At 45.7% G+C, this 25,158-nt stretch overlaps 1 protein-coding gene across 1 annotated transcript in view; it reads left to right on the top strand.

Annotated features, from left to right (window-relative positions):
• Window positions 1–3,736: 3,736 nt before the first annotated feature.
• The window catches only part of ABR (ABR activator of RhoGEF and GTPase), a 1,246,002-nt gene continuing 1,224,580 nt past the window's right edge, over window positions 3,737–25,158 (top strand). The window contains exon 1 of the mRNA XM_078679999.1: window positions 3,737–6,109. Within this exon, the coding sequence (XP_078536125.1) occupies window positions 4,357–6,109 (1,753 nt within the window). The 5' untranslated portion in view covers window positions 3,737–4,356. The remainder of the gene's footprint in view (window positions 6,110–25,158) is intronic.

The following is a 25,158-nucleotide window of genomic DNA, read 5'->3' as shown; positions in this document are numbered from 1 at the left end:
GCGGCGGTCTATACTCCTGACCTCTGCGATCTGACTGCTGGTATTGTAATCCAGCGGTCGGACCGATGGCCTGTATGTCGGCCGAACCACCACCGACGGCTGTCGGTGCAGGGGCGGGTCCTCCATGTGGGCGGAGGAGCGTCACCCCACTGCTTTCTTGCATTGCGAGAAGCAGAAACATTAAATGGTATTATAAATACCATTTTATGTTTCTGCTTCTTGCACTGTGAGAAAGCAGAAAGGTTTGGTTGGGCGCGGGTGGATGGGCTGTCCTGCTCTAGGACAGTGGAGGAGTGGCTTACCCACTGCTGACGGTGCTGACTGTTTGGTCGGCCCTCTGGGGCCGACCAAACCAGTCATGCAAACTCTGCCTTTTCTCCATGTAAATGGCCTCCCCATAAACGCCTGGCTGGTCGTTGTCCCGACCAATCACAACGCTGCCATTACAGAGTTGTGATTGGCTTAGGGGAGGGGAGGGATGCTGCCTGTTTCCTGTTCAGGAGAGGAGCAGAGATGACGCGGGACCGGGTATGTTAACTTTTTATTTTAATTTTAAATTAACCTCCCCCCTCAGCGTGACTCCATCCCAGCGCAACCCCCTCTCTGCCCTCACCTGCAAGTCATGCCGGCTGCGACTGTGTCTGTGGCAGTCTGCCCGTCATCATAATGCAGCCTTAAATTTGGTAGCAGACAAGTAAACTACGACTGGACTACAGGAATACAACCCTCATAGCCACTGCAAAATCTCACTTAGCTCCCCTCCGATCAACTCCAAATGCCGCTGCGGGGACGGCCACGGGAATAAAGAAATACTAACACATCTCAAGGAACTAAAATGGCTCCCAATCGAAATGCGTGCAAGCTTCAGAACTGCTTGTCTCACACACAAAGCTCTGCCCACGTGTAAACCTGCCTACCGGACCTCCAAACTCAACAAGGCTAGGAATCTCAAGAGTACCAACACTCTACTTCTCATCCTTCCGAAAACTCGAAAACAAAAAACTTCATAAAGCTCCTTCTCCGGTACGCACCCAAAATCTGGAACGCCATCCCAGTCTATATCAGGACCAACCCCTCCTTCAAACAAGCATTGGAAATGCAATAGGTCTCGCATTAGAAAAGTTGGAGCTATTGGTCTTGTAAATGTAATAATTTTTTAACTTATGTGCAAATGGCGGAAGATGCAGGCGGACAAGCTTTGTATCTGTCCGGTCAGTGGAAAAGACACGAATTCTCACTGCTGGCTGGTCTGTGGCCTGCCTTCTGTCACCTCGGTGGCTCGCCCACTCCACGCCGGTATTGATGCCTAGTATTCTGATCGCTTTAATAACTGACATGGAGGCATGAGTGGCATTGCAGGGGAGCAGATGCCTAGCGAGGGACTACCCCCTCGGAGACGGTTACTGTGTGCTACCACCGCGCACCTGATCTGCAGGGAAATCACATCTCACCAATAGACGCGAGCCGCTCTAATTGACGGCTCTCAATTGCCATCCACCTGGAATAGGGGAGGGGGTGCCGGTGAGAGCAAGGGTGTGTCGGGAGTGAATTACCAAAGATGTCTTCACCGCTTGCCACCCACCTAAAGTCGATAGTCTTACACTCTAGCTCGAGGTGAACATATATATACGACAAGTGCGTGGACTGCGAAGCGCAGCACACCAACTGGCAGAGCACGTCCTGTGTGCCTACTGGAGGGACCGGAGCATCCGCTGCCTCTGACAACCGGCCTAGAAAGTTTTGCGGATTATCAGAAGTAACAAAAGTTCCTCATCGGATCGTCCATTCATTAAGGTGCGTCCATAAGGTTCGGCGGTCAGAGAGCCAACCGCAGAGGGGATTGGCGAACCTGAAAAGAGAGCAGGCTGTTAGGGATGGTGTTAGGAGTGCCGGGAGGGGGAAGGGGAAGAATGAAGGGGGAAAGGGAGGAGTGATGAGTGGAAGTAAAGAAGAGGAATATGGATGAAGGAGGAAAGAAAGAAAGGATTGAGTAGGGGAAGAAAGAGGTGGAAAAGTGGGAGGGGAAGAGAAACGAAGGGACGAAGCACAGACGATTAATGAGGAGGAATATAGTAGGAAGGGCAGACGGAAGTTAAGAAAAGAGGCCGATTAATGATCAAGGTGAAAAGAAAGAAAGCAAAATTATCGAATTGTAAGGAGTATGAGTGGATGGGGGAGGTTGAGAAGGGGGTGGAGGCGCGGGGGTGGAGGTGCGTATTAAAACAAGTTAAACAAGTCGGGCGGCACAACAGGGGCAGAAAAAAAAAACGCGGCCGCGAAATGAAAGTAAAAAACGCGGCCGCGAAATGAAGGCCTTTGATGCAGCAAGGGGCGGAGCGGACACCTTTGAAGAGCTGCTGGAGGCACCACGCTGGGGAACAGATGGCTGGCTTTGATGTGCACGCGCTTTTTATGTCAATGCGCTTGCGCATTGAGCTTGCTTTTCACTGGCACTGCATGGAATCGCCCGATGGTTAAGCTCTGGATAAGCCCCTATATTCTCGCAAGCGCATTGACAGGCGAGACCTAAAAATGTAAAAGCCAGCTTAAAGACCTCTACCTCAACCAATCTTTTCCGAAGGGATAGCTACCGCCCAACGCAGAATCTTGCCCATTGGAGAATATAGTCACGTCTATATGAAGCCTTTTACACCACCTACCTCTTGACTCTCGTCTTTGTTCCCCCTCCCGGAACAGGATTCGGCATGAAGCAACTTGTTTACTATTGTTCTACCTCTGTATTCATCTGCTACCTTTGTCCCCCTTCCCTGAACAGGACTTGTTCACGAATCAATGTGTTTGCGATTGTTTTTATATTGTTTTACTTTGGACTCGATTGCTACATGACAAAAGGTTGTAAAGTACTCAGATACCTCCGGGTCTGGCCAGCGCTATATAAAACCCTTAAAATAAATAAAAATAAAAAGTAAACGTATTTTAGCTCTTAGGAGTGGGGTGAAGACAAATAGAATAAATTATTGATAAATTACAACGAAATTTGAAAAAAGTTGATCCTACCAGGAAGTCTGTGTAAACTTGTGGAAATTAAAATGCAGGCTGTTATAATTTTTTGCCATTTTTACCAGCTTTTGAAGTTTTAATCTATGGTAGTTGACCTTGTGGCAAGCATTCACCGCCTGTCATTTACTTCCCCAACTTCCTAGTAGTAACAATATTGACGAACTATTTGTATCTGCAGATAGAGTCGCTGTCGTGAATATAGCCCTAAAAAACACATCTCGCACTTACACTTACCTTCTGCCCAAATGCCAACCAAAAAGGCCCCTCTTTACCGCCTGGAATGTATGCTTCCGCTATTGGTAGCCAGAGTGCAACAACCTGTGTCCAGCACGTGGCAACGTTCTCTGATGTTTTGGCAAGTTTGGCCCTGAAGGAAAGGGTCAAACAATATACAAACATCACCATTTGCCTAAGGAGGGAGGGTCGGCGACAGGATGGTGCTAGATAAGGGGTGCGCCTCGTCCCACCCTCCCAGTTACCGTACCCGTGTCTGGGGGAGGGACTCACTGCCCTCGCTGGACGTGTGAGAGGTTGCAGTAAAGTTGCCTGAGGGGTTACAGTAAAGTTGCTCTCGCTGGGAGCGTAAGGGGTTGCAGTAAAGTAACCTGTGCACTGCACAGCACCTGACCTCCCCGTGAGGCGGGCACAGGCAGCCGTCAGCTGGGCTCCCTCCCGCTGTCAGTCCCGCGGAGGGCGGGGTTGGGGCGGAGAGGGAGGGGAGGGAAACAGGCAAGAAACTGAGAATCTGCCGGAAGCTCCGGAGCCCGTGGGAGGCCGAGAGATAAGAAAGAGCGAGACTGCGGGGAGACAGCCAAGAGAGCAGGCCCCCCCGAGACGGCACGGAGAGCAGACAGGAGACAGCAGAGTGCCGATCAGGACAGCTCTGGTGAAAGAGGAATAACACCTGGAGACTGAAGTAGACACACCCACTGGCAGACAGTCGTGGTCGACACCATAGAGGGGCACAGGTGCCGCGACCCCCTGTGGAATCCGGGACTCTCCCGGGGTGCAGACTTCCGGGAAAGACAGGTCACAGGCAGACACACGTGGGAGACAGGCGTGCAGACAGCCATAGGAGACGAGGAAGCACCTTAGAGTGAGTTAAAGACACGAGACTAGGGGGTGGAGTGAGTGACTGGGGAGGGAGAGAGAGACTGGCCCCTGTGACTGCTAAAGGTTTGAAGAGCGCGTGTGAGAGGGGGAGCTCGAGACACCACCTCTCTCGGCTGACAGACCTGCACACTCTCGCAGCAGGTAGAGGCAGCCGATGAACCTGTGAGAGGCCCGGAGCTCGCGGAACGCGGTGCAACTGCAGGCTCCCCCAAGGGCTGCGCCATGTGGGACCCCGGGGACTTCGCCCGCTGCTGGCAGGAGCAGTTCCCCGGCTGTCCTGCCCCCTGCATGGACCTGCACTCGGTCCCGGACTTGGAGCGCGAGCTGGAGCGCTGCCGGGGGGCCCTGCGCCTCCTGCATCAGCAGCTGGAGCGGGAGACCTTCCGGCTGGGCTACCTGGAGAGGGCCCTGGAGCGGCACAGAGGGGGGCCCAGCACAGCCCCCCAAGACGCGGCATCCATGGGGCACGGGGGGCCCGACAAAGGAAGCGAGGACTCGAGGGTGCACAGAGGGTCTGGCGAGAGCCCGGACCTCCAGGCCAAAACAACCGAAACATGTGCATCACAACCACAAGGTGTGAAGGAAGGAGAGATCAGAGAGCACCCGCCGCCGGAAGGAGAGACTACGCCACCACCCCCAGGAACCAGGCAGCAGCCACCACCCCCGAGGGGGAATGAGGACAAGATAGAGGCCCCGGGGCAGAGCGGAGGGCCGCCAGAAGAGCAGCCCGGGGACTTGAGAGAGTCCCTGGGGGAGGTGAAAGAGCCCCCAGTGACCGAGAGGGAGCCCGGGCAGCAGCCAGAGGCCTTGGAGGAGACCCTGAAGCACAGTGACCCCCTAGGAGAGGTCAATGGGACACCTGCGCCTACAGGGGACATCCGAGGACAGTCGGTGCCACAGGGGGAGACTGAGGCCCCAGAAGCCGCTGAGGGGCAGAGTGAGCCCATGAGGGAGACCAGGGAGCGGCCAGATGTGCCTCACCCTGATCTCAGCCACCAGGCGCAGCCGCCCCTGACGGTGAGGGCGGTGGTCATTCCCACCATAGAGATCACACTGCAGCCACAATCCCTGGAACCAACAACCGAGGACCGGCCACCACCTGCAGAAGGCAAAGAGCAGCCAAGTATTCCAATGCAGCCAGTGCCGGCAGGGCACACCTCTGAGCAGGCTCATCATGGCCCAGGTGTTACTGGGGCACCTCCCCCCGTAGATCACACAGGAGAGCAGACGGTGCCCACCAAGGGAACTGCCGGGGTCACACCACCGCTACCAGCTGAGGCCCTGGAGCTGGTGCCTGCCGCAGAGCAGGTTCAAGAAGGGCTGCTCCCACAAGACCGCGCTTCGCAACCCCTTAGAGGATCTGTGGAGCAAGTATTGGATTTGCAAAGCGGAGGGCAGGCTCATCCCATTGAGGAGTTTGGGGAGCAGCTGACTTCCTTGGTGGCAAAGCAAGATTCCCATGACAAAGACTTCTGCAGCTTTGACGATAGTGATGATGAGGTTGACCACAACAGTAGGTTTGTGCGGGGCTACCTGCTTCCATCTATTGGGCGCCGCCGACCCCGGGACCATGAGTCGGAACGGGGCAGAGGTCGGGTTGCGAGCCCTCACCGGTGGCCAAGGGCCACAGGAACACGTCAGCCGCCTGGCCCTCACTACAAGCACGAGGAAAAGGAGGAGCCCATGGCCACCAAAGAGAATCCTCCCAACATGGGGACTAAATCCAGGCCAGCGAGTGACATGGGGCACGAGGAGCCCCTGCCTCGCGCAAGCGAGCCTCATGCTCGGGATAGGTCCTCTGTTTTTGCCGCCTTACAGCAGCCCCACGAGGAAGAGTCCATGGCCAAAGCAATCCGGGATCATTTTCGGAAGATGAAGCGCTTCCTGCATGTACCCAGCATGGAGTCTTACTACCTGGATTCTTCAGACAAGGGCAGCGATGACTACAACAGCGAAGAAGACTGGACACACGCAGGTAAAAGGGGTCTTTGGAGGAACTGTAAGGGCCAAGGGAGCACCATGTCTGGGCTTGGTTATGGGTGATGGGAGGGATAGAAAGTCTATCCTGAGAGTTTAATGTATATTTTATTGTGACCAGACAGCTTTTTGCAAGGAGGTTGTCTGTTTCCCTGTATCCCAGAACTCATGTATGTTATATAAACATGGAAGCATTTCTAGTGATAGCAAAGACTGGCGTGGAGACATATTGTCGTAGGACTCTATGGTGATGCAGGGGGCAGGTAAACGAAGAGTCTAGGGTGGCCTGGAATGCCTGGTGACTTGCCGGTAATCTTCATTACTCTAAGTCCGGGTTTTTCTGTTCCGTTCCTGGACCCGTCCCTCTCTCTTTGGTTTCTGGTGATAGTTTTAAATTTTTTTTTACTTCCTTTGGTATTCTCAGGCTGTCATGGTATCGTACTTCCCTCTTTATGCCTGCATGGTAGGCAGCGCCACATTTGGGGCAGTATTTTGGCCATAGCTAGATAAAACGTTCTGTGGAGCAGACATGCTGCTCCTGGATAAGGAATGGGATGGAAAACTGACGACGAGGTAATAATTAAAGGAGTTAGTAGCACTTTGAAGTGGCACCTAATCTGCATAGATGCTATTGAAAAAAAGAGCATAAAGTCATCTTCCCACATTTGAGCTTACCAGCCCATATTGATAAGACTTTACACATTCATACCTCAGACTGGTAAGCGCAGATCTCTTCCCTGCAGTCTCTTCTTTTCAACTTTGTTTAACCACCCTTCCCTTCATTGTTGGCTCCCCTCGACAATCTGTGTGCCCCTGGCAAAAAACCACACCTGCTCTCCAGCTATCACCCACCTCTCCTTTAGCGCTGGGATACTTATGGGTGACTACGCGCTTTATAAAATCTAATCTAATCTAATCTCCTCTGACCTTGACTTCTAAAATACTGGACGGGCTCTTGATCAATTGACTCTCGCACAGTCTCTATAAACACAACCTTCTTAAACTTGTCAGCCCCACTTAAGGGCACTTCACTTGTGTTCAGTTTTATAACCTCAGTACCTCACAACCGCCTGATAGTAACCCTCTTTGTTTGACCTCTTAGTGCATTCAACACAGTCCATCGCCTGCTCCAGGGTTAACTTGTTCTCTTCCCTTTCCAACTGGCCATTGTTAGTGTCCTTTGCGGCTCAAACCTGCAGCTTTTCTAACCATTGTTGCCCTTCTAGCCTCAGTCCTTGGTGCTTTTCTCTTGTCTTCATACTCCACCTCTCCAGGTGGCATACCTCCTCTAAATAGTATTAGGGCATCACACTGCCTCCCCTACTACCCATTCTCAAATGACCCTAATTTTTCCTCATTCTAGCTATCTTTCTTTCTTGAGCTAGATCTCGAATTTTCTGTATGCTGTCCATTATATCAGATACCTGGTTGATCCTGTTGATGGAATACTTCCAAAACCCAAATTCTTTACTTCACTCCCCCCACGGGACCATACCCCATCTGCACTGTTCTCTTCTTGCCTCACACTCAGATGCTACCCCGTCTACAAGAAACCTTGCAGTAAACGTCAACACCTCAATGCATGGGTGTGGAAACCTTCATCTCCGCCAAAGCAGCCAGATACTAGGTGCAGAGCGTGTGCAGGATCCACTCCAACCCTCTCACAGTCAGTGCACTGATTATGAGTACAATTGATCGCTGCTTCCAGTTTACCACAGTGTTCATCCTCTTCCTCAGGTAAACTAGCCAAACCAACATGACCTTTTTCCCCACATCCACAAGTGGACACCCACCTATCTTTACTGACTACACCACACCTTATTGAATCACTTTCTTGACACTCTCTGGCAAGGAATATGCACCACCATAAAGCCTTCCTGTCCCACATTGGGAATACTGCCCTGCGGCTGCCATAGATAAAAAAAAAAAGATAGATGTATATTAGAACAGTTCAGGAAAGTGTGCATTATCAGGAAATGTTAAAAGGAATTGCTATTCTGGCTCTTGCAATGTAGATCATTATCCTGAGGTGCCCTCACCATGAAACGTTATACATGTTACCACAATGGGCGTAGCTTGATCAGTAAGGTAAGATGGGGGGGGGAGCTTCAGATTTTCTAATAGTCACACTGTAAAATAATGCTGAAATAGATTATATGACTAAAGGTACACATGAGAGGGGCTTAAGAGGCAGTGGAAAGGGATAGGAATGTGGATTGGTAGGGGTACTAAGTACGGGAAATCAATATTTTTTATACTAACTTAATTTTTTAAGACTTTCAAAACGGAGAGAAAGTATGTTCACGTTTTTGTCTCTTTGTATGTAACAATTTCTGGTGAAATCCGACAGACACTTCACCATACTTGACCGAAAGCACCTGTACCTAACTATTTACCACAAAATACATTTATTAGCGGGGGCGTAACACCCCAAACGCTCCTCCTGAAGCTATGCCCCTGGTTAACACCATTTTTACAGCTCACTTCTACCATCTGTGTTATGGTTAGCAAACGGGGCACATTTTTTCAGTTCTGAGATTCTCAATGATGGAGTCAACGTGTTCTGTTGTTGTGGAATTTAGTTGGAATGAAGGCCATTACCATGATCAAGTATTTTGAAAAACGTGCACCAGTTTTAATTTCATAAACCCTCCAGACAGGATGTACTTACAAAAATTCTGTGACAACATATTAAAGATAAACGTGTGAATGGTAGCAAGAAGTGGTTGTTACATGTCTGACTATAGGTCACCATCTTGCTGGTCTTGGTTTCTAATTGTGACTTGTACAAAAGTCACTCTGTTTTTTGGGAGGAGAGGAGCGGGGAAGGTACCTTACATTAGAAGTTGTGTCAAATACTATACCTTGTTTGGAGAAACGTGGGGTATATAAGGGTGTTTTAACAGTTGTTTTAAACAAAGTATATTGCATTCTGTGTTGCATTTAGGCATTCATTGATGATGCATTGAATCCTAAAACTAATACTTCCTTGTTGGCTGGCTGGCAGATATTGCAGTTGCGTGCAGAGTGGAAACGAGTGTGATGATCAGAATGATCCCCATGTTCACTTTCTTTACAGAAGTTTCTTTACAAAAACAAACTATTTTTTTGTGGTCCAAAAACTGTATTGAACATTTGGTGCAGATTGGCCAATAGAGGCCAAGAATATATTTCACCAAAAAGGCCATTGTAACTTGCACTAGAGATTCACAAATGCTGACTCTATGTATCTTGTTTGCTAAACCAGTGCAGTGGAACTAAATGGGTCCCCATGAAGCATATTATATATTGGGTGTCAAAAGTTTCGCACTGAAACTCGGGTGGGGCTTTTTGCTCAAGTGCAGAGGCAAAACCCGCTGGAAAGATTTACACCAAACGTGAACCAAATATGGGCAGTGGTCCAGCTTCGCTCCTGTCTATCATTCAGTATAAATCCCCAAGCTTTTCTTTTTTCTTTTGAAAATTGAAAAACATAAACGTTTGTACATGTAGATGCTAACTAATTTTTGGCTGAGTTTCAATTTAGGCTCATGTGAAGAAAAATCCGATTGGCTGTCGAGAGCTGATTGTTTTAGCTCCACAACTCATTATGAAGACCCGCTCCCTTACCCTTTACTATAAAACAAATAGCTCTATTTGGCCTCATGCTTCCTGAACAGTCCTTGACAATATGCACATTTTTCCCATTCAAATCGCATTTAAGGTGAGATGGCATTAATGTAGCTCTGCCCATTAATCCTAATACAAACAGCGATCTGGTGCCAGTATGTACTGTGCATCTGGACATAGCTGCCCCTGAAACCATTTGGTACATACTCTGTGTGTGCCACGGCAGTCTATAACATTTTTAAAGAATTAACCATTTCTATCTGAGGCCCTCTTGTAGAGATTAAAATGATTCTGGGTAGCAAATACTATGGAGTACCTTGCCCGCCAAGCCCTCGGTCTGCCAGTCTCATTTACCGACTGGTGGACCTTACGTTTTCAGTTCGATAGAGACCTTGCCGGCACTTTCGATGGAATACTTCCTCCAATGGCTCAACCAAGTAGGGGCTGACTGAGGAAGGACATTACACTGTCTGCCCCATTTAGGGTGGATAGTATAAATCCTTTTTTTCATGTCTGTCACTGCCAGGAAAAACTGTCAGGGAGGGACAGTAAAAAACTTGCAGGGACACGGCAGTCATTAGCCTTTTATTTTTTAGAAACTGTTTCTGAAAAACAAAAAAAAGTGAAAAGTTTGGTGGATGGCTGTCAAAACAAACAGTAGCACTCCACCAAACTTTCAGTACATTGAAAATAACTGTGAACACTCTCTCCTCTTTAGCACTATCTCGCTCAACTCTCATTTCAGCCAACCTTCAGATACAACATTACAAAACATGGTTCAATTTATATATCACCCCAGCGAAAATTAAAAAGTGGGGAGGAGTTTATTGCATAAACTGTCCGCGCAGTCAGGAGACAGGGGTAGACATAGTGCATATGCTGGCAGAGTGCCAGGGTCAGTGAACCTGAGAAGGGATATATCTCATTTTCTCGCAATACAATTAAAGCTCCGGATCAGGGTTACCTCCTAACTGATTCTCCTGGGAATCTTAGTGGCCCAGGAACAGTATGCTCTTTCCACGGCTCCATCCTCCTTTCTATGTCTTGCTGTGACAGTGCTCAGATTGTGCCTGGAGACAGCCTGGCTCCTTCCTGCTCCCCCTTCATATAATCAATTACTAACTCGGTTAATCTCCATTTATCAGACAGAAAGGGCGCTTTACACACACAAAGGTCACCTAGGTTTGCTGCCCCCTAAGAAGGGTGCAGCAAATCTAGGCTCCATTGAGGGGATGGGTCGTAACACATGGGCAAGGTTGATTTGCTTCCTCTCTAAGATTATGGGGGTGCCTGTCATTTGTTTAAGGCTCTCTTTTTGTTATGGCCAATTGGGGCTACATTGTGTTAGGAGTTGACCTGCTCTGATTACATATGTGTTGTTTTCATAATTTATACTGGTCTATAATGTAGCCCGCTCAGCAACCAAAAAAAAAAGATTATTTTTTATTTTTATGCTCCTTGTTTTGGGTTTGCTTAGATGGAGGAAGGAAGGGTAATTAGTATTCTTGGTTAAAATATAAAAAGGATGGTTTGGGAAAAAAAAGTAACTGCAGTGACGGCAGTTCCCTTCATTGTTCGGAGATGACCACTAAGCCGGTGGTCACCTCTAAATTTGGCAGGCTGAGCACTGTCGAGATGGTGGAGTTGATGTCTTCCGCCATGCTAATGGACATTACTCGGCCTGCCAAAGTCAAATTCAGGCCTGAAGTTAGAAGGTGGAAAGCTGTGCTCAGATTAGTCAAGTGGGGAGCGAGTTATATGGTAGATTCCAAAAGTAATATTGTCCACTGAAATCCCCATAGTGAATTCTTTATAAGGAACTCGAACACCACTGCTGGTGCTCACGCCTCCCCTGTACCAATTGGACCTGGCCATAGAACGTTGGTGAAAGCCACCGCCTGTGCTCACTTCCACATAGGAATTTCTGAAGATCACAACTGGTGATCAGCAACTTCTGGGCAGGGCCGCAGTTCATGACTACTTAGCATTGGGGGCATAAGGTCTTCCTGGGAGAGAGGTGTGGCACAGCGGCCTGAGCGGTTGACTCCAGAGCGCTGGGCTCACAGTTCAATTCCCGACTCTGGTGCCAGCTCACCATCACCGGACTCTGGGCAATAGCTCACTTAATCTCCCTAACGCTCACTTAATCTCCCTAACGGCCCGCAGTGCCTAGAAACCTATGCATATGTCTGTGCTTTACAAATATAAATTATAAAACAATATATATATTCTCAGTATGTCGTAACTCGTAACTCCAGAGTGCACAAAGACTGTAAATTAAATAATATCTTCGTGTTCTCTTACTTCAACCTCTATTTGCAGTTTTTTTTAAAACTTTTTTAAAAACATTTTTGTTACTTCTTTGCACCTTGATAGCAACAATGTACTGAACTTTGGTGTTAAGCAGAGTAACTATTTTTTATTAGGTCGGGAATGACAGCACAGTATCGTTGCTAATTCTTTAAAATACACAGAGTGAGCTTTGGCTCAATCTAGAGGAGTAGAATTTGCACCTCATTTAGCAGGTTATTTCGCCGTATCACTCCGCCTTCCAGAAAGTACTTCCACTGGTATACATGAGGGACTATTATACATCTGTCAAGTACACCCTATCATCGCGTTGTATGTCACATTTAATTCCTTATATTCTTTGTGCATTATGCAGACCGCATTACGTTGGTGTTGTTTTTTTCCAAGCATTGCAAAGCTAAAAAAAAGGTTTAAAGTCATATGCAACATATTTATTAACACATGTAATACGTTTTTGTTATCAACTTTGAGGGCTGCTCGGTTCCTTTCCGCAGAAAGATGCTTTCATATTGAAACTCCACTAGGTACTTTGTTTTTTGAGTAACTTTATATAGCGATGCCTAAAAGATTCTGGGACATGTTAATGTCCATGAGCGGCCATTGCAGGTTCATGGGGTTTTGAAGTGAACCTGTAACTTCCTGCAGACTGTGTCTTCGCTGCTTTGCTTTTTCACAGTCGTGCGGTTTTTCTTTGGCTTTGAGCTGCATTGTGGGTTAGATTCATCAAAGCTTGACGCTTCCCTTCATCTTCCGCTGCCTATTGTCACCGAGTCACGTGTTGCACATGACATGTCTATTTTAGTATTTGTGCAAACGAGGCGTTCGCTGTTGTGTGCTGTTCGACTTGAAGTGCACACCTGTCAGCAGATTTTGAATTTACTTAGCTCGAAAAATGGTCGCCGATTCTGCCTGTGTGAAGCGTCTGCACTGTAGCAGATTTTTCACACATAGAGTGGCTTGGAACCGCCTTTATGATTGTAAAGGCGGGGGAGGGGCCCGAGTCTGAATGCCATTCGTGATTGGCTAGTCGGAGAAGGCGAGAAGTATTCACGGTCGGATCCAGATTAAACATTGGTTGAAAAGCCCGAGGGCCTCATTATGAGTTTTCTGTTTTACATAGGTAATGCCGCACCTGGTAAATACCACAATCACCAGGAGTGTTTTTTACTTCCACCTCTGAGTTTCCAAATGAGGAATAACCCAAGACGTTTTAAAACCTTGGCAAAATGGGCAATTGTCAAGGACCCCCATATTTCTAGGGTCCCCATGGGAAGGAAATTATTTTTTTCTACGTCATCACCTCCCCTATATTCATCGATCTCAAACACTGTTCCTCTCTCTGCTTACTTCCCCCTCAGTCCAGACTGTCTCTCTCGACCCAGTGTCATTGTAAGGATTTTGTGGCCCCTGTTTAGAAACTTTCAAGGTCTGTATTTAGGATACATTTTAAGAATATTTATGGTATGGTTCAATATTTTTTGACATCTCGAGTACTTGAATTGACGGAAACATTTTGTAAAATGTTGTAAATGTTAACGTACTGTAGTTGCGAACAGGAAACCCCAAAAAAGGTATTGCCCAGAGCCCCAAACATTCTTAAAATGACAGTGGGTCTAACATGGAAATACCACACATTTTTTCTCGTTCTGCGCTGCAAAGCCGGTATTTTGCAGTAATTTACGGTCACAGATTCTACCAGGTTTTACATATCTTGTGAAATCTGTACAGGGGCAAAAGTGTGTTTTTGTTGCACTTATTGTCATCCTGATGAAATTAGGGCCTCTGCGGGTATGCCATCATCTGAAGACTTTCCTCCAAAATATGAAATTGTGAAAAGATCTTCTAAAGGGAGGCTCCAGAAGACCAGAGTTGTGTTTTTTATGCATCTGTTACTTTGTGTCACTCGTTACTGTGCCAGTTGATTCATTACAGCACCATACTGTGGCTATGACTGTGAAAAATTATGATGACAATCCTCAATATAAGGTTTATATAGCATACAAAGCCCATATTGCATTGTCTCGAAGCACTTTATACATTACATGCTATTGCCATCTGCAGAGAACATTAACCACTGTTAATTGTGTCCTAATAATCAGGGACTGGAGAGGACGCATAAAGAGAACAATTATTAGCAGTTAATGCCCAGTAATAAGTGCTCCGTAAAGCAGATGGCGCTTGCTCATCTTAATCTGGCACAACACAGTAAAAAAAAAAACATGGCACTTGTTTAAGACCAATTCATGTCCCTGCCACTAAACCTAGGATGCAAACAGTGCCAGCATTCCTATTGGCTGAAATTATTTCAGTGTTTCATAGAGGGTGCTCATTGGACTTTATCCATCGCAGTGGTTCTCCTGTTATTAGCCTCTAAAGAAAAAAAGAGATGAGTCGGACTGCAGGTCTTTGGATGGGCACAACGTCGTCACATGTTATGTATACATTGAGCTTATTTATATTATTCAATTCTCTTTCCTATGCTATTTGCTGTGTTGACTGCTCTTCTTGGTTACACCTGGAATGTACAAGAACTGCATAACTGTGATTAGAATCTCAAGCAATAGATGCATAAACAAGTGCCAGAGAATTGTGAGCAAGATGATCAGAAGTACTCTACTACGGGAGATGGAAGATTGCAGCATAAACACTAAACCCATCCTTTTCCCTAAGATTCATTATTTGATTTCATTTTTTTTATACCTCCATGCAGATTTTTGGAAAAGTCGAGACCACACTGATAACTAGATTTGCACGTTCTGATCATAGAGTAAGGTGATCAAAAGGGACACCAGGTAGAGAATTTATGAACAAATCTCTACTCGCCATACCACGCATCAAGAAAACCCGCTCAGGAGGCCCTGCATTTACATTCCTAGCCCCCACCTTTGGAATAAACTTCCCCTACATCTGCGAGAATGCAATGCCCACCACAATTTTAGAAAATTATTAAAAAACGGATCTATTTTAACTTCTAGGCTACTCGACGTTTTTGTTCCTGCTGCGCCGAGATATCCCTTTGGGGGTGATTCATGCGCATTACAAAACAAACAAACAAACATATTAATTAACAAGGTGTCCTGGACATGCTAAGGAATTATTTAGTGGTGTGGGGATATTGATTTAGGTCGGAAGGTGTCTGAGTCTGATGGTTTTGGCGCCCCTCACCTTTTGTTGTGTTTGTGTTTTTCTGTACTGCAGACTTGAGGGATTTCTTGATAATTACTGGTTTTGAATGCTCCTAGACTTTCAAGTCCCCGTAACATCTGCTGTTTCAGTAATATGCGGGTAGCAGAATTTATCAGCCATACGGATGTGGCCCCAAATTATTTCAAGGACCTGGTGTTATCTAGTATGTGGGGAAGTGTTTTGGGGCTTTAGTAAAGAGTGGTGCTCTTCAAACACATACACAGGAAACATTTGCCCATTTACGCTCTGAAAATATGCCTTTCTTTGACCTGTTGGGAAAGCACAGGCATACCCCAGTGTGCGATGTCTGGTGCATTTTTCCATGCTGGTGCCCACAAATGATTTCTGTTCCCCTGGCCTTTGTATTTCAGACCAGCTAGGTGTTTGCCCTTTAAACCTGCAGCCAATGACCGTAAATTCTGAATGAACAGAAAAGGCTGCTGCACGCAGGAACCATGTTTGATAAGCCATTGAAGTTTAAACTGGAGGGACACTGAGCTTTTGGTGTGATGAAGGTTTTCCAGTCATTAAAAAGAAATTCACTTCAGATTGTGCAGTGTGCAATCAATTGCATTTCCTAGCTCTTGCATCTTGTGCTGCTTGCATGGGGTGGTATTGCTCCCACTTAAGGTACACCAGGGTGCCTTTCAGGTAGACACAGGCAAGCAGTGCTTAGTGAAATGCTGAAGAACTTGCTTCAAGGGGTCCTTAGCTAGGTGTAAAGTGCTCTTAGCCAGGAGCTGTTGCAAAGGAGCCTTGATGCTGGGCTGGCTTGGCTCCATACACAACCTTGTAGAAATATTTGTAAAGATGTGCTTTCAGTGATTCGGATGTTCGTCAGGACAGCATATTCACCGTTCAAAGTTCTGTTTTTAAGCACCAGGGCTCTTAAAATGTCTTTTTTTCTGGGAGACTTCTGTCAAATAACAGAATGGTCGTGCTGGCTTGTCGTAGCTCCAGCATGCGCAGTACCGACTTCTATCTCCTACTGCATTCTGGGCTTGGTGCTTTGAGGCCACTACTCCAGGCTATCTTGACCTGTTTGGCTCGTCTACCTGAGCTAGCAGTCCTGCCATTCCCTCACAGCTTAAAGGCAATACCACCACAGGAAACAGGCTTTCCATATTGATGGCTTTTCAGTCACTTGGTGTCACAGCAAGCGGGCTCCCGGTTTCCTAAAAACAGCAAAAAGCCTCATTATGAAGATTTTCAAATTACGTTGAGAGCTGGCTTTCATAGTAGGCAAGGGACCGAAGAGGAAAAGGATATGGGAGTGATCCAAAATCACACGAATAAAAAAAAAAGGAAAGTTGTAGAATTATACTACAAACAGGAAATATGAGGGGTTCTTGAGAGGAAGGCAACTTAGAAAGGCAGAGGTGGGAAGAGACATGAGAAGGGCAATAAGTATGTAAACACAGTTGCCAGAAGATTCACAAATTTGGAAGGAGATTGACTAAAAAGAAAGGGTACTCATTACAGAAAAGGAACGCAGTACATTTGGCAATCCCCCAGGAATCCCTAAAAAGAACTGGTAAACTTTTGGACATAAAAGGCATTTGTCAAGTTGAATTTGGCAGACTAGTATTTTTTATGTATATCCTATCATAAAGTTTGTCAAAGCAAGGTTTCCTCAAAAACTTTTTGAAGTCAATTCTCGTTTCTCCTCTGAGATCACAGGTGACGCACATTGTCCATGGGTTCGAAACCAGGACGAAAGCAGACCTAAAAATCAACAGACCAGTGCTTATCAACTTGGAAAAGATATTTGATACCTTGAAGTTCTTCAGTGTTGTGGTGTAAAACGATTTCCTTCGTAGTAAAATTCAGTTTTTTATTGGTGGAGACTTCAAGACCAAATTTTATTCGAAATTAGATTTTCTTGGCCGATCATCTGCCCTTTCCATGAGTGTGATAGTTGGAAAATCACATTCTGGTTTCCTAATTCATATACCATAGAACCTGGGCTCCTAATTATTTAAAACCAGGCTTTCACGCTAACTGTTTCCTGACATCTCTTAACACCTGTCTGCTTACTTTAATGCAACTGAACAGCAAAGCACCACCGCAGCAGGGAGGGTTTCACACTGTGGTGGATTAGATGCTCAAAATATCCTCACTGGGGCGGGTACAAGTCTGCAGTCATTTGACCGCAGTAGAAGGTAAGTACCACCCAGTGGTAGCAAGAAGCAAATTACCCTGTAATCATACAGTGTCATCTCAATGGCTGTAAAATGTTTTGCATGTATTACCTTCTTCTGATCTTATTTTTTGAAAAATAATTATTTATTCCAATATAATTAGATGAGCTTTATTCTTAATTATTTGTCCTACTGCCACTAAAGTAAAAGAAAGATGCCAGTATACAATAGATTAACGTATACAAAAAAGTGATAGATGAAATGCTTGAATTATTCCCAGCCACTAATAATTACTCAAGACTGCATCCCAGTCCATCCTTATTTTGCACACCATGCCACCTCAGCTAGGACCGAGTCATACGTAAATCAGCCTTGAACCTGCTCCAATGGGAACCGTCCTGTCTGAACTGCATGAACCAGAACACAAGCAACCCAGAGACCGTTTTGTCCTGATTAAGGCCCATCAGCCAGGTAATCCTTGGCTCAATATAGGTGTCGGTGTTTTCAAATTGACCTGTAGTATTCAGACTGAGGTGTGTTGATAGCTTTCAAAATAAAGGAGCAATGTGGCACTGGTTAAATTGTAACTTATCTTCACTGTATATTAGAAACATTTGCACCATGGGTTGGAAAAGCTGGCTACCTCACCTACCCCATTTTAAAAACGATCATGCTTAAAGTCATTAAGTTGGTCTGTGACACAGACTTGTAGAGATATTGATTTTTACCAATGCGTTTTTGTTTTTCCAGAGTTTTTGTCACAACTCACTATAAGATGGCCACTCCTGTGTGTCTGTGTATGGCGGCAATCTTGGAATGTTTTTCTTAAAGCAAAAGCATTGCAAGATGGTTGTCGTACTCTGGAATAGATTAAAATCAGCCGGGGAGGGCAAGTGGGGGCTGGGGTAGAGCCATCCATTTAAATTAAGTGTGTGGGCAGCGGAAGGGGAGCAGCAAATGAAGAGAGGGAAATGGATAATAGTTCATCGCTGTAAAATGGGGCGTTATCAGATTGTACTGCAACTTTCCTTGAGTGGAGCCACAATGATTATGAAAAGAACTTCCACTTGCTGTTCTTGAGAAATACCACCAAATGAATAATTTGTTTTCATGCTGGAACTGCACGCACTTGCCTGCTGATATTCTGGGAGGTGTGTGTTTGATGGGAGCGCCCCTCATCAAAAATAAAATTTGCCTTGATCTGTTCTATCAGGGGCAAAGACTGCCAGAAGGTGCCTGCAGCTCCCAGGAGTCTTTTCATGGCCTTGTAGAATACAGTAATCCCACCGGTCACTATAAACCTGAAAAGGAGCAGTTCTGTGAAGATAAAAAAAAAACACTAATTATAGTGTCTTTGTAGAACTGAGTGAATGTGACATTGTTGGAGAGACTATACATCAAGAGGCAACCTGCTATGAATCACGTCTTTCCACTGGCATTGTTTTTCATAAATGTAGATTTCACAGCGACAATGCATATTTCATTTGTGGCAAGATAGCCTATCTCTGCATGCCTTACGAGTGTGCTGTCGTGGGATCTGTTATCTATTTGATTTTAACTGTCAGACACTCAGATGTTCATCCTCTCTAAGTTGGTGGGGGAAAGGGTGGTATGGTGTCACCAGACCTTCGAAGAGAACACATTTTTTTCCATTCTATTTCTCAACTATATTTTAGGTGAGTAATACTAGAGAGACTAAAAGAAGTAGCCAATTCCATTGATATTTTCTTAAGTTTATTAACTGGATCCGTTAGATGTTCAGAAGATCATACTCTTACAGAATAGAATGGACTTAGATTATGGCCTCACAACCAAAGGGGCTGTGCGATAGGGTCTGAAGTTGGACGCACCTTCCCAATACCTCCTTAAGTATCCTTTAACAGATAGACCTCATAAAGGATAGCATGAAGATACTACAACATGCAAGATTGCTTTGGTTTCAACATGAGCAGCGTCTGGTCTTGGTTGTCGGGATTGCTGTAGCCGAGCAAGAACTGAAAATGAGTAAGTGAGTAAGTTAGTTCAACAGAGATGAGTTGGGGCCTGTCGTGGTAGAGCTTGGATTAGCAGAATCAAAAATGTAGTTGAAAATATTTTGGAAGTGTGCAAAAAAATGTGAACTAGAAACTACAAGACATACACGTATGTTTTGATTTGGTGGGATATTGTAGGACAAAATAGTCAAAATTGAGGCAGGAACTACGCAAGTCAATTTAATATCACTCCTGTCCCAAAGTCTCCAACAGCACTGGAGATTTCTTTCTTTACTGGTTTATGATTGGGCCATGTCGAACTTCTAAAAGTTGCTAGAGGACATAAGGACACAATTGAAACACCCTTTCTAGTGTTTAGGTATGATTTTATGACCGAAGTACCTCATGTACTTTTGATAATATCACACAGCGCCCATTGTCTACAAGACTCTGTTGTTAAAACCAATCACTGAAAGCAAGTTAGTGGCCTGACTTAACGGGCACCAGTTGCAAAATAGAATTATTTCTAACATTGAAGACACCTATAAAATGTGTTGCACTAAGGTGATGATAAATGCTTCTTGTTCAAGATAATCTTTTTCAGAGCTACAGCCAATAAATGTATACATATCAATATTAACGGTTTAGATTAAAAAATGTTCACATTAATAATAATAATAATAAAGACATTTATAGAGCGCATGGATTACGCCATCTCGGCGTGTCCCCGCGCTAAAAAAGAGAAGAAAAGCTCACCAGAGGCGAGGAGAGTACAAGGCAGTGGGCATAAGTAGAGTTATAGGGAGAACAAGTGAGTTTTCAGTTGACGTCGGAAGATGGTTTCCGAAGGCTCAAGGCGGAGACTGATGGGAAGTTTGTTCCATCCTATGGCAGCCGCCACTCTAAAGGACCGACCTCCCATTTTTTCTCTCCTGTAGCGGTGGGTTACAAGCTTGCCCATGCCGCCCGATCTAAGCGATCTGCGTGGTTCATACCAGGTGACCAGACCTGTCCGATAGCTGGGAGCTTTGTTCCAAAGGATCCGATGACATATTAGGAGGGCTTTGTACATTATTCTTTTATTCACTGGGAGCTAGTGGAGGGCCTTCAGGGCGGTTCTAGAGTTGGCTCTTTTTGGGAGTCTAAGCACTTGGCGGGCTGTGGCATTTTGCAGTATCTGGAGTCGTCCTATGCTTTTACTCGAAGCTCACAAGAAGAGGACGTTCCCGTAGTCGAGGCGTGACGTAATCAATGCCTGGGTCATAGTACGCCGAGCCTCCAAAGGAAGGAGGTCCAGGGTTTTATTGAGAGTCCTTAGGACTCCAAAACACTTGCCTACTAAGCGGTTGGTGTGTGTTTCATAAGAGAGTTTGGGGTCCATCCATATCCCTAGATTCTTCGCTTCAGGGCATGGTGTAGGCATGGCGCCTAAACAGCTTGGCCGCCAGTCACATGTCCAGAGCCGTTGATCACCCCCAACCACCAGGACTTCTGTCTTGGAGCCGTTTAATTTTAAGCAATGATTATCCATCCAAGTGGCCAATGCTTGCATACAGGCTCGGAAATTATTGGCTCCAGCGGCAGGAGTTTGGGAGAGGGTGAGTAAGAGCTGTGTATCGTCGGCGTAGGAGACAATCTCTACGCCGAACGATTGGACTAGCTCTGCCAGGGGGGCCATATATAGGTTAAAAAGGGTAGGACTTAGGGCAGAGCCCTGAGGTACCCCCTGCTCTAATGCCCTCTCTTCCGACTGAAATGAGCCCCGTTGAACCTGAAAGCTTCTGGCCGTCAGAAACGATTTCAGCCAACCGAGTGCTCTATCAGTTACACCTCCTCTGTTCAGAAACTGTAGCAAGGTGATATGTGCTACAGTGTCGAACGCAGTACTGAGGTCTAGCATGACCAGTGCCATGGTTAGGCCTGCATCAGCTCCTAGACGTAGAGTTTCGGTGGCTCGTAATAAGGCCGTCTCAGTAGAGAAGCCTCCTCGGAAACCCGATTGGGATGGGTGTAGAAGATCATTCTTCTCTGCAAATTCCATCAGTTGTACATTTGCAATTTTCTCTGCAATTTTTGCGGTGTATGGCAGTAGAGAAATCGGTCGTAGGTTCTCCAGGACATCATGGCTTATATTAGTTTTTTTTCTAATAGGTAGTACAGTTGCCTTTTTCCAATTTTTAGGAAGGGTTTGGGAGTCAAAGGATGTCCTGAGGACATGGCGGATGTAAGGTTCTAAGACCGTTATGCTGGCGCCCAGGACCCGTGGAGGGGCGGGATCCCGCGGTGAACCCGATTTTATACTAGTACAGATGATTTCAAGTTCTTTACTGGGTGGTACGGTAAAACACTGTAACCTCGGTTTTGAATTTAGCAACTCCCCTTCCTTCAGTTCTATAAAGGTTTCTCCATTCGTAGGACATTTGGAGAAAGAGCTGTATATTTTATTAACCTTATTGGCAAAATATTCTGCCACCTTGTTACATTCCATAACGGAATCAGTTTCCGGAACATTGGAGAGTGCGACAACCGAAATTTCTTTATAAATTTTAAAGAGCTCTCTGGATGAGCAGTCCGCCTCCCTAATTCTGTTTCCATAAAAGATGGCTTTTGCAGCTCTGACCTGTTTTTGGTACCTTCTCTGGGCTGTTCTATATTGGAGTTTAGTGCATTCATTCTTGTCCTTGCGCCAACGTCTTTCTAGCTTTTTACAATCTGATCTGATCGACTGCAGATCTATATTATACCATGGAGCCGATTTCCTAACTCTATTCCCCTGTTTGGCCATGGCAAGAGGGGCTACCTTGTTCAAGGCATCAAGGATCCGGGTTTCTAAGTTTTGATTTGCACTTTCGCTATCCGTGCCTCCCGGCATCCCACCTAAACGTAGCATCTCGTTAAAGATGGGTTGAGAAAATGTTTTCCATTTGCGGTATGGGTAGCTATTTTTGCCATTCAACGGGGGGGGGGTAGGCTTACTTAAAGTACAGATTTCAAAAGGGACTAGGAAATGGCCTGTCCAGGGAAGTGGCTTGGGAGTACTCGTGGTTAAACCCTCCCAGTTGGCAAACACCGGGTCCAATAGATGGCCATGGGTATGTGTGGGTGTTTAATTTATTAGTACCAGATTTGCATTTTGTAATTCCTGCCTCATCTCCGTGGCTTCCTTTAGCTGGATATCATCAAAGTGAATATTAAGATCACCCAAGAGGAGAACTTTCCTATGTCTAAGTGCTAGGTGATCAAGGTGTTCTTGCAGACTCGGCCTAAACTTTCCCAGGGTCCCAGGAGGTCTGTAAAGGAGGACACCCGAGATGTGATCCTGAGGGCCAAGCTTCAGTGCGAATTTGCCAGCTTCGCAGTTCTCTATTCCAAAAGGTTCGAGGGAGCATATCAGGGGGGCCTTGCTAATCATTGCAATCCCACCTCCGCGGCCAGACGGTCGGTCCACCCTGGCTATACTATACCCTGATGGAAGGGATTCGATGATCTCAGGGTCGGAGTCTACCCCCAGCCATGTCTCCGTCAGAAAAAGTATATCCAGGTCCTCCTCTAAGAGCAGGTCCCAAATTTGTAAGGCGTGTCTCGGGAGGGATCGACAGTTTAACAAGCCTCCTCTGAGGCTCATAGTCCGTTCTCCGTTACCTATCTGTTTACAGGTTTTAAATGTGCAATGTCGGCATTTGACAGAGGATAGAACCTCCATTTTGTGCTTGCAACACTCGTTTATCGGCGGGCATAAGTTCCATAGGGCCTGTCTATTATAGGTTAGCGGATCTGTAGAAGAAAGGGCAGGGGTTTTGGCCCTGGACCGCGCCGGACCGCGGACGAGCGCAGACGGGCTTGCCTTAGGCGCACCTTCGGCGCGCAAACGGCGCGCCCGCTGCGCTCTCCCGCTGCGCGACCGAAAACTGCACATCATTTATGGTGTTCGGGCTGAGGATAGAGGGGGCGTGGCCTAAAAGGGGGCGTGGCCTCCGCTCGTGGCGGGAGGGCGCGAGGGGGAGTATCTGCCCAGCGTGCAGCGTCAGCGCTGGCTCCGCTGCGTGCACCAACTGGGTCTCGGAAGGTCCAAGAAGGGGAAATTTTCTTAAAAACAAGCAGTCTGTTTTCTTTAAAAACTATACACAGGCAATTAGTGACACCACACAGTTTTAAAATCACAAGCAATCTGTGACCGCAGTTATTTTCAAAGATAGTGCCTCGCTCCCGGCTTCCGCCTCAGGAGCTTACCTCTCAGTTTTAAAAGCAATTAATTCATTTAACACAAATACACCGAATTACGTGCACACCAGTCCTCATCCCACGAGTCTTATTGATGTTTGCATTTAACATTATTCATTTCCCAGTTGGTTGCTGAAGATATATATTCTCTTTGCATTACATAATGATAAAAATCATATAATAAACAAAGTGTATGGCGGTCACTATTGTCTTAACCAACTTTGTACATCAGGATTATCCCTCTTAATTACATCTTTCAACATTCACGCTATCTTGTTTGGTATTATGCCAGCATGATATATTATCAATAATATGTGAACTTGCCACTCAAGTGTTAAATTTCAAGTATCTCAGTTTGTAAGATATTTCTGGACTCATCAGAGTAGGGCATAATATTAGTTTCCCAATGTATTTCTGTTGGTTTTTTTTAAAAACAAGATTGTGTAAAATACCTACATCTAATGTATAGTTGGGTTAATATATATTTATTGTAATTAAGATCTTACCCTAAGTCTGTCATTCATTCACAAATGACCTGGTTCATTCTATTCTAATAGTCCCTTAATTGAAAAAGTAAATTAATCATCCTGTAAACTATAGCAATAAATCCATACAATTTCTAAAAGGTGCCAATCACCATGTTCTTAAGCAGTTTGTGAGACATATGCTCACAATTAACAATTCTAATAAACTCCTTTCCAACAATATATGTCCCAATTTGATCTTATCTCCATGCCTTCCTACTGTTGTTTTTCAAATATATACTCCCTAACTATGCTTGTTCCTACTTTTGTTGAGTATGTAAAATAGTTTCTCTAATGCCTGTTAATGGACTGTAAGACATGACATCAGGCTAGTAAATTCTTGCATCGAAATTGACAACCACTGTAGACCACTATTGTTGTTGATTAGTCACCAAGTCACTAATCATTCACACTCCTAAATCCAAGCGACAAATGCCATATGGATCTATTGCCCCAATCTGTGTGCCTACATTAATTTCGCTCATCTCACGCCCATCTTAATTATAACCACTTGTTTACTCTTTCATTAATATTATATGTGTCACTACACTGCCAAGCCAAGCCATGTTTTCCCTGGACTGGAAACAAGAATCCTGGGACCTCAGCCCTCCTCAGCCAGCCTAGCTTGAATCCAGTGACAAAGTGAGCAAGGGACCCACGTCTGGGCATACCCTGCCAACTTACGGCGAACAAAGCAAGCGCAAGGAGATGATGGACGGAGCGCTGAAACTTTTCAGACACTCACCCCCAGTCCCAGATCTGGTTTGAATCCATCATCGTTCTTTAGCTCACTTCGCCACCCCAGTTCAGACACAGCTAAATGCAAATCAGTCTTGACCCTGTGCCTCATGGGAACAGTCCTGCCCGAACTGCCACTGTAGTGAGAGTTTACAACTAGTGATTATACATCTAATCTAAAAAACGTTCGCAAAGTGTGTGAGGCTGCAAGCAAACTGGATGAATAGAATATGAAAATAATAAAGGAAGATTTCTTATAACGATTTCAGACTTATGTGCATCGCCTGTAAAGAATTGGAAGGATTCATGCTCTAAAATTACAAAGAGTGTGCTGAGCAGCACTGT

This window comes from Lissotriton helveticus, chromosome 3_1 (genome assembly GCF_964261635.1).
Source record: "Lissotriton helveticus chromosome 3_1, aLisHel1.1, whole genome shotgun sequence".
Taxonomy (NCBI): Eukaryota; Metazoa; Chordata; class Amphibia; order Caudata; family Salamandridae; genus Lissotriton; species Lissotriton helveticus.
Note: the sequence above shows the minus strand (reverse complement) of the source record. Positions and strands in the feature narration are given on the sequence as shown.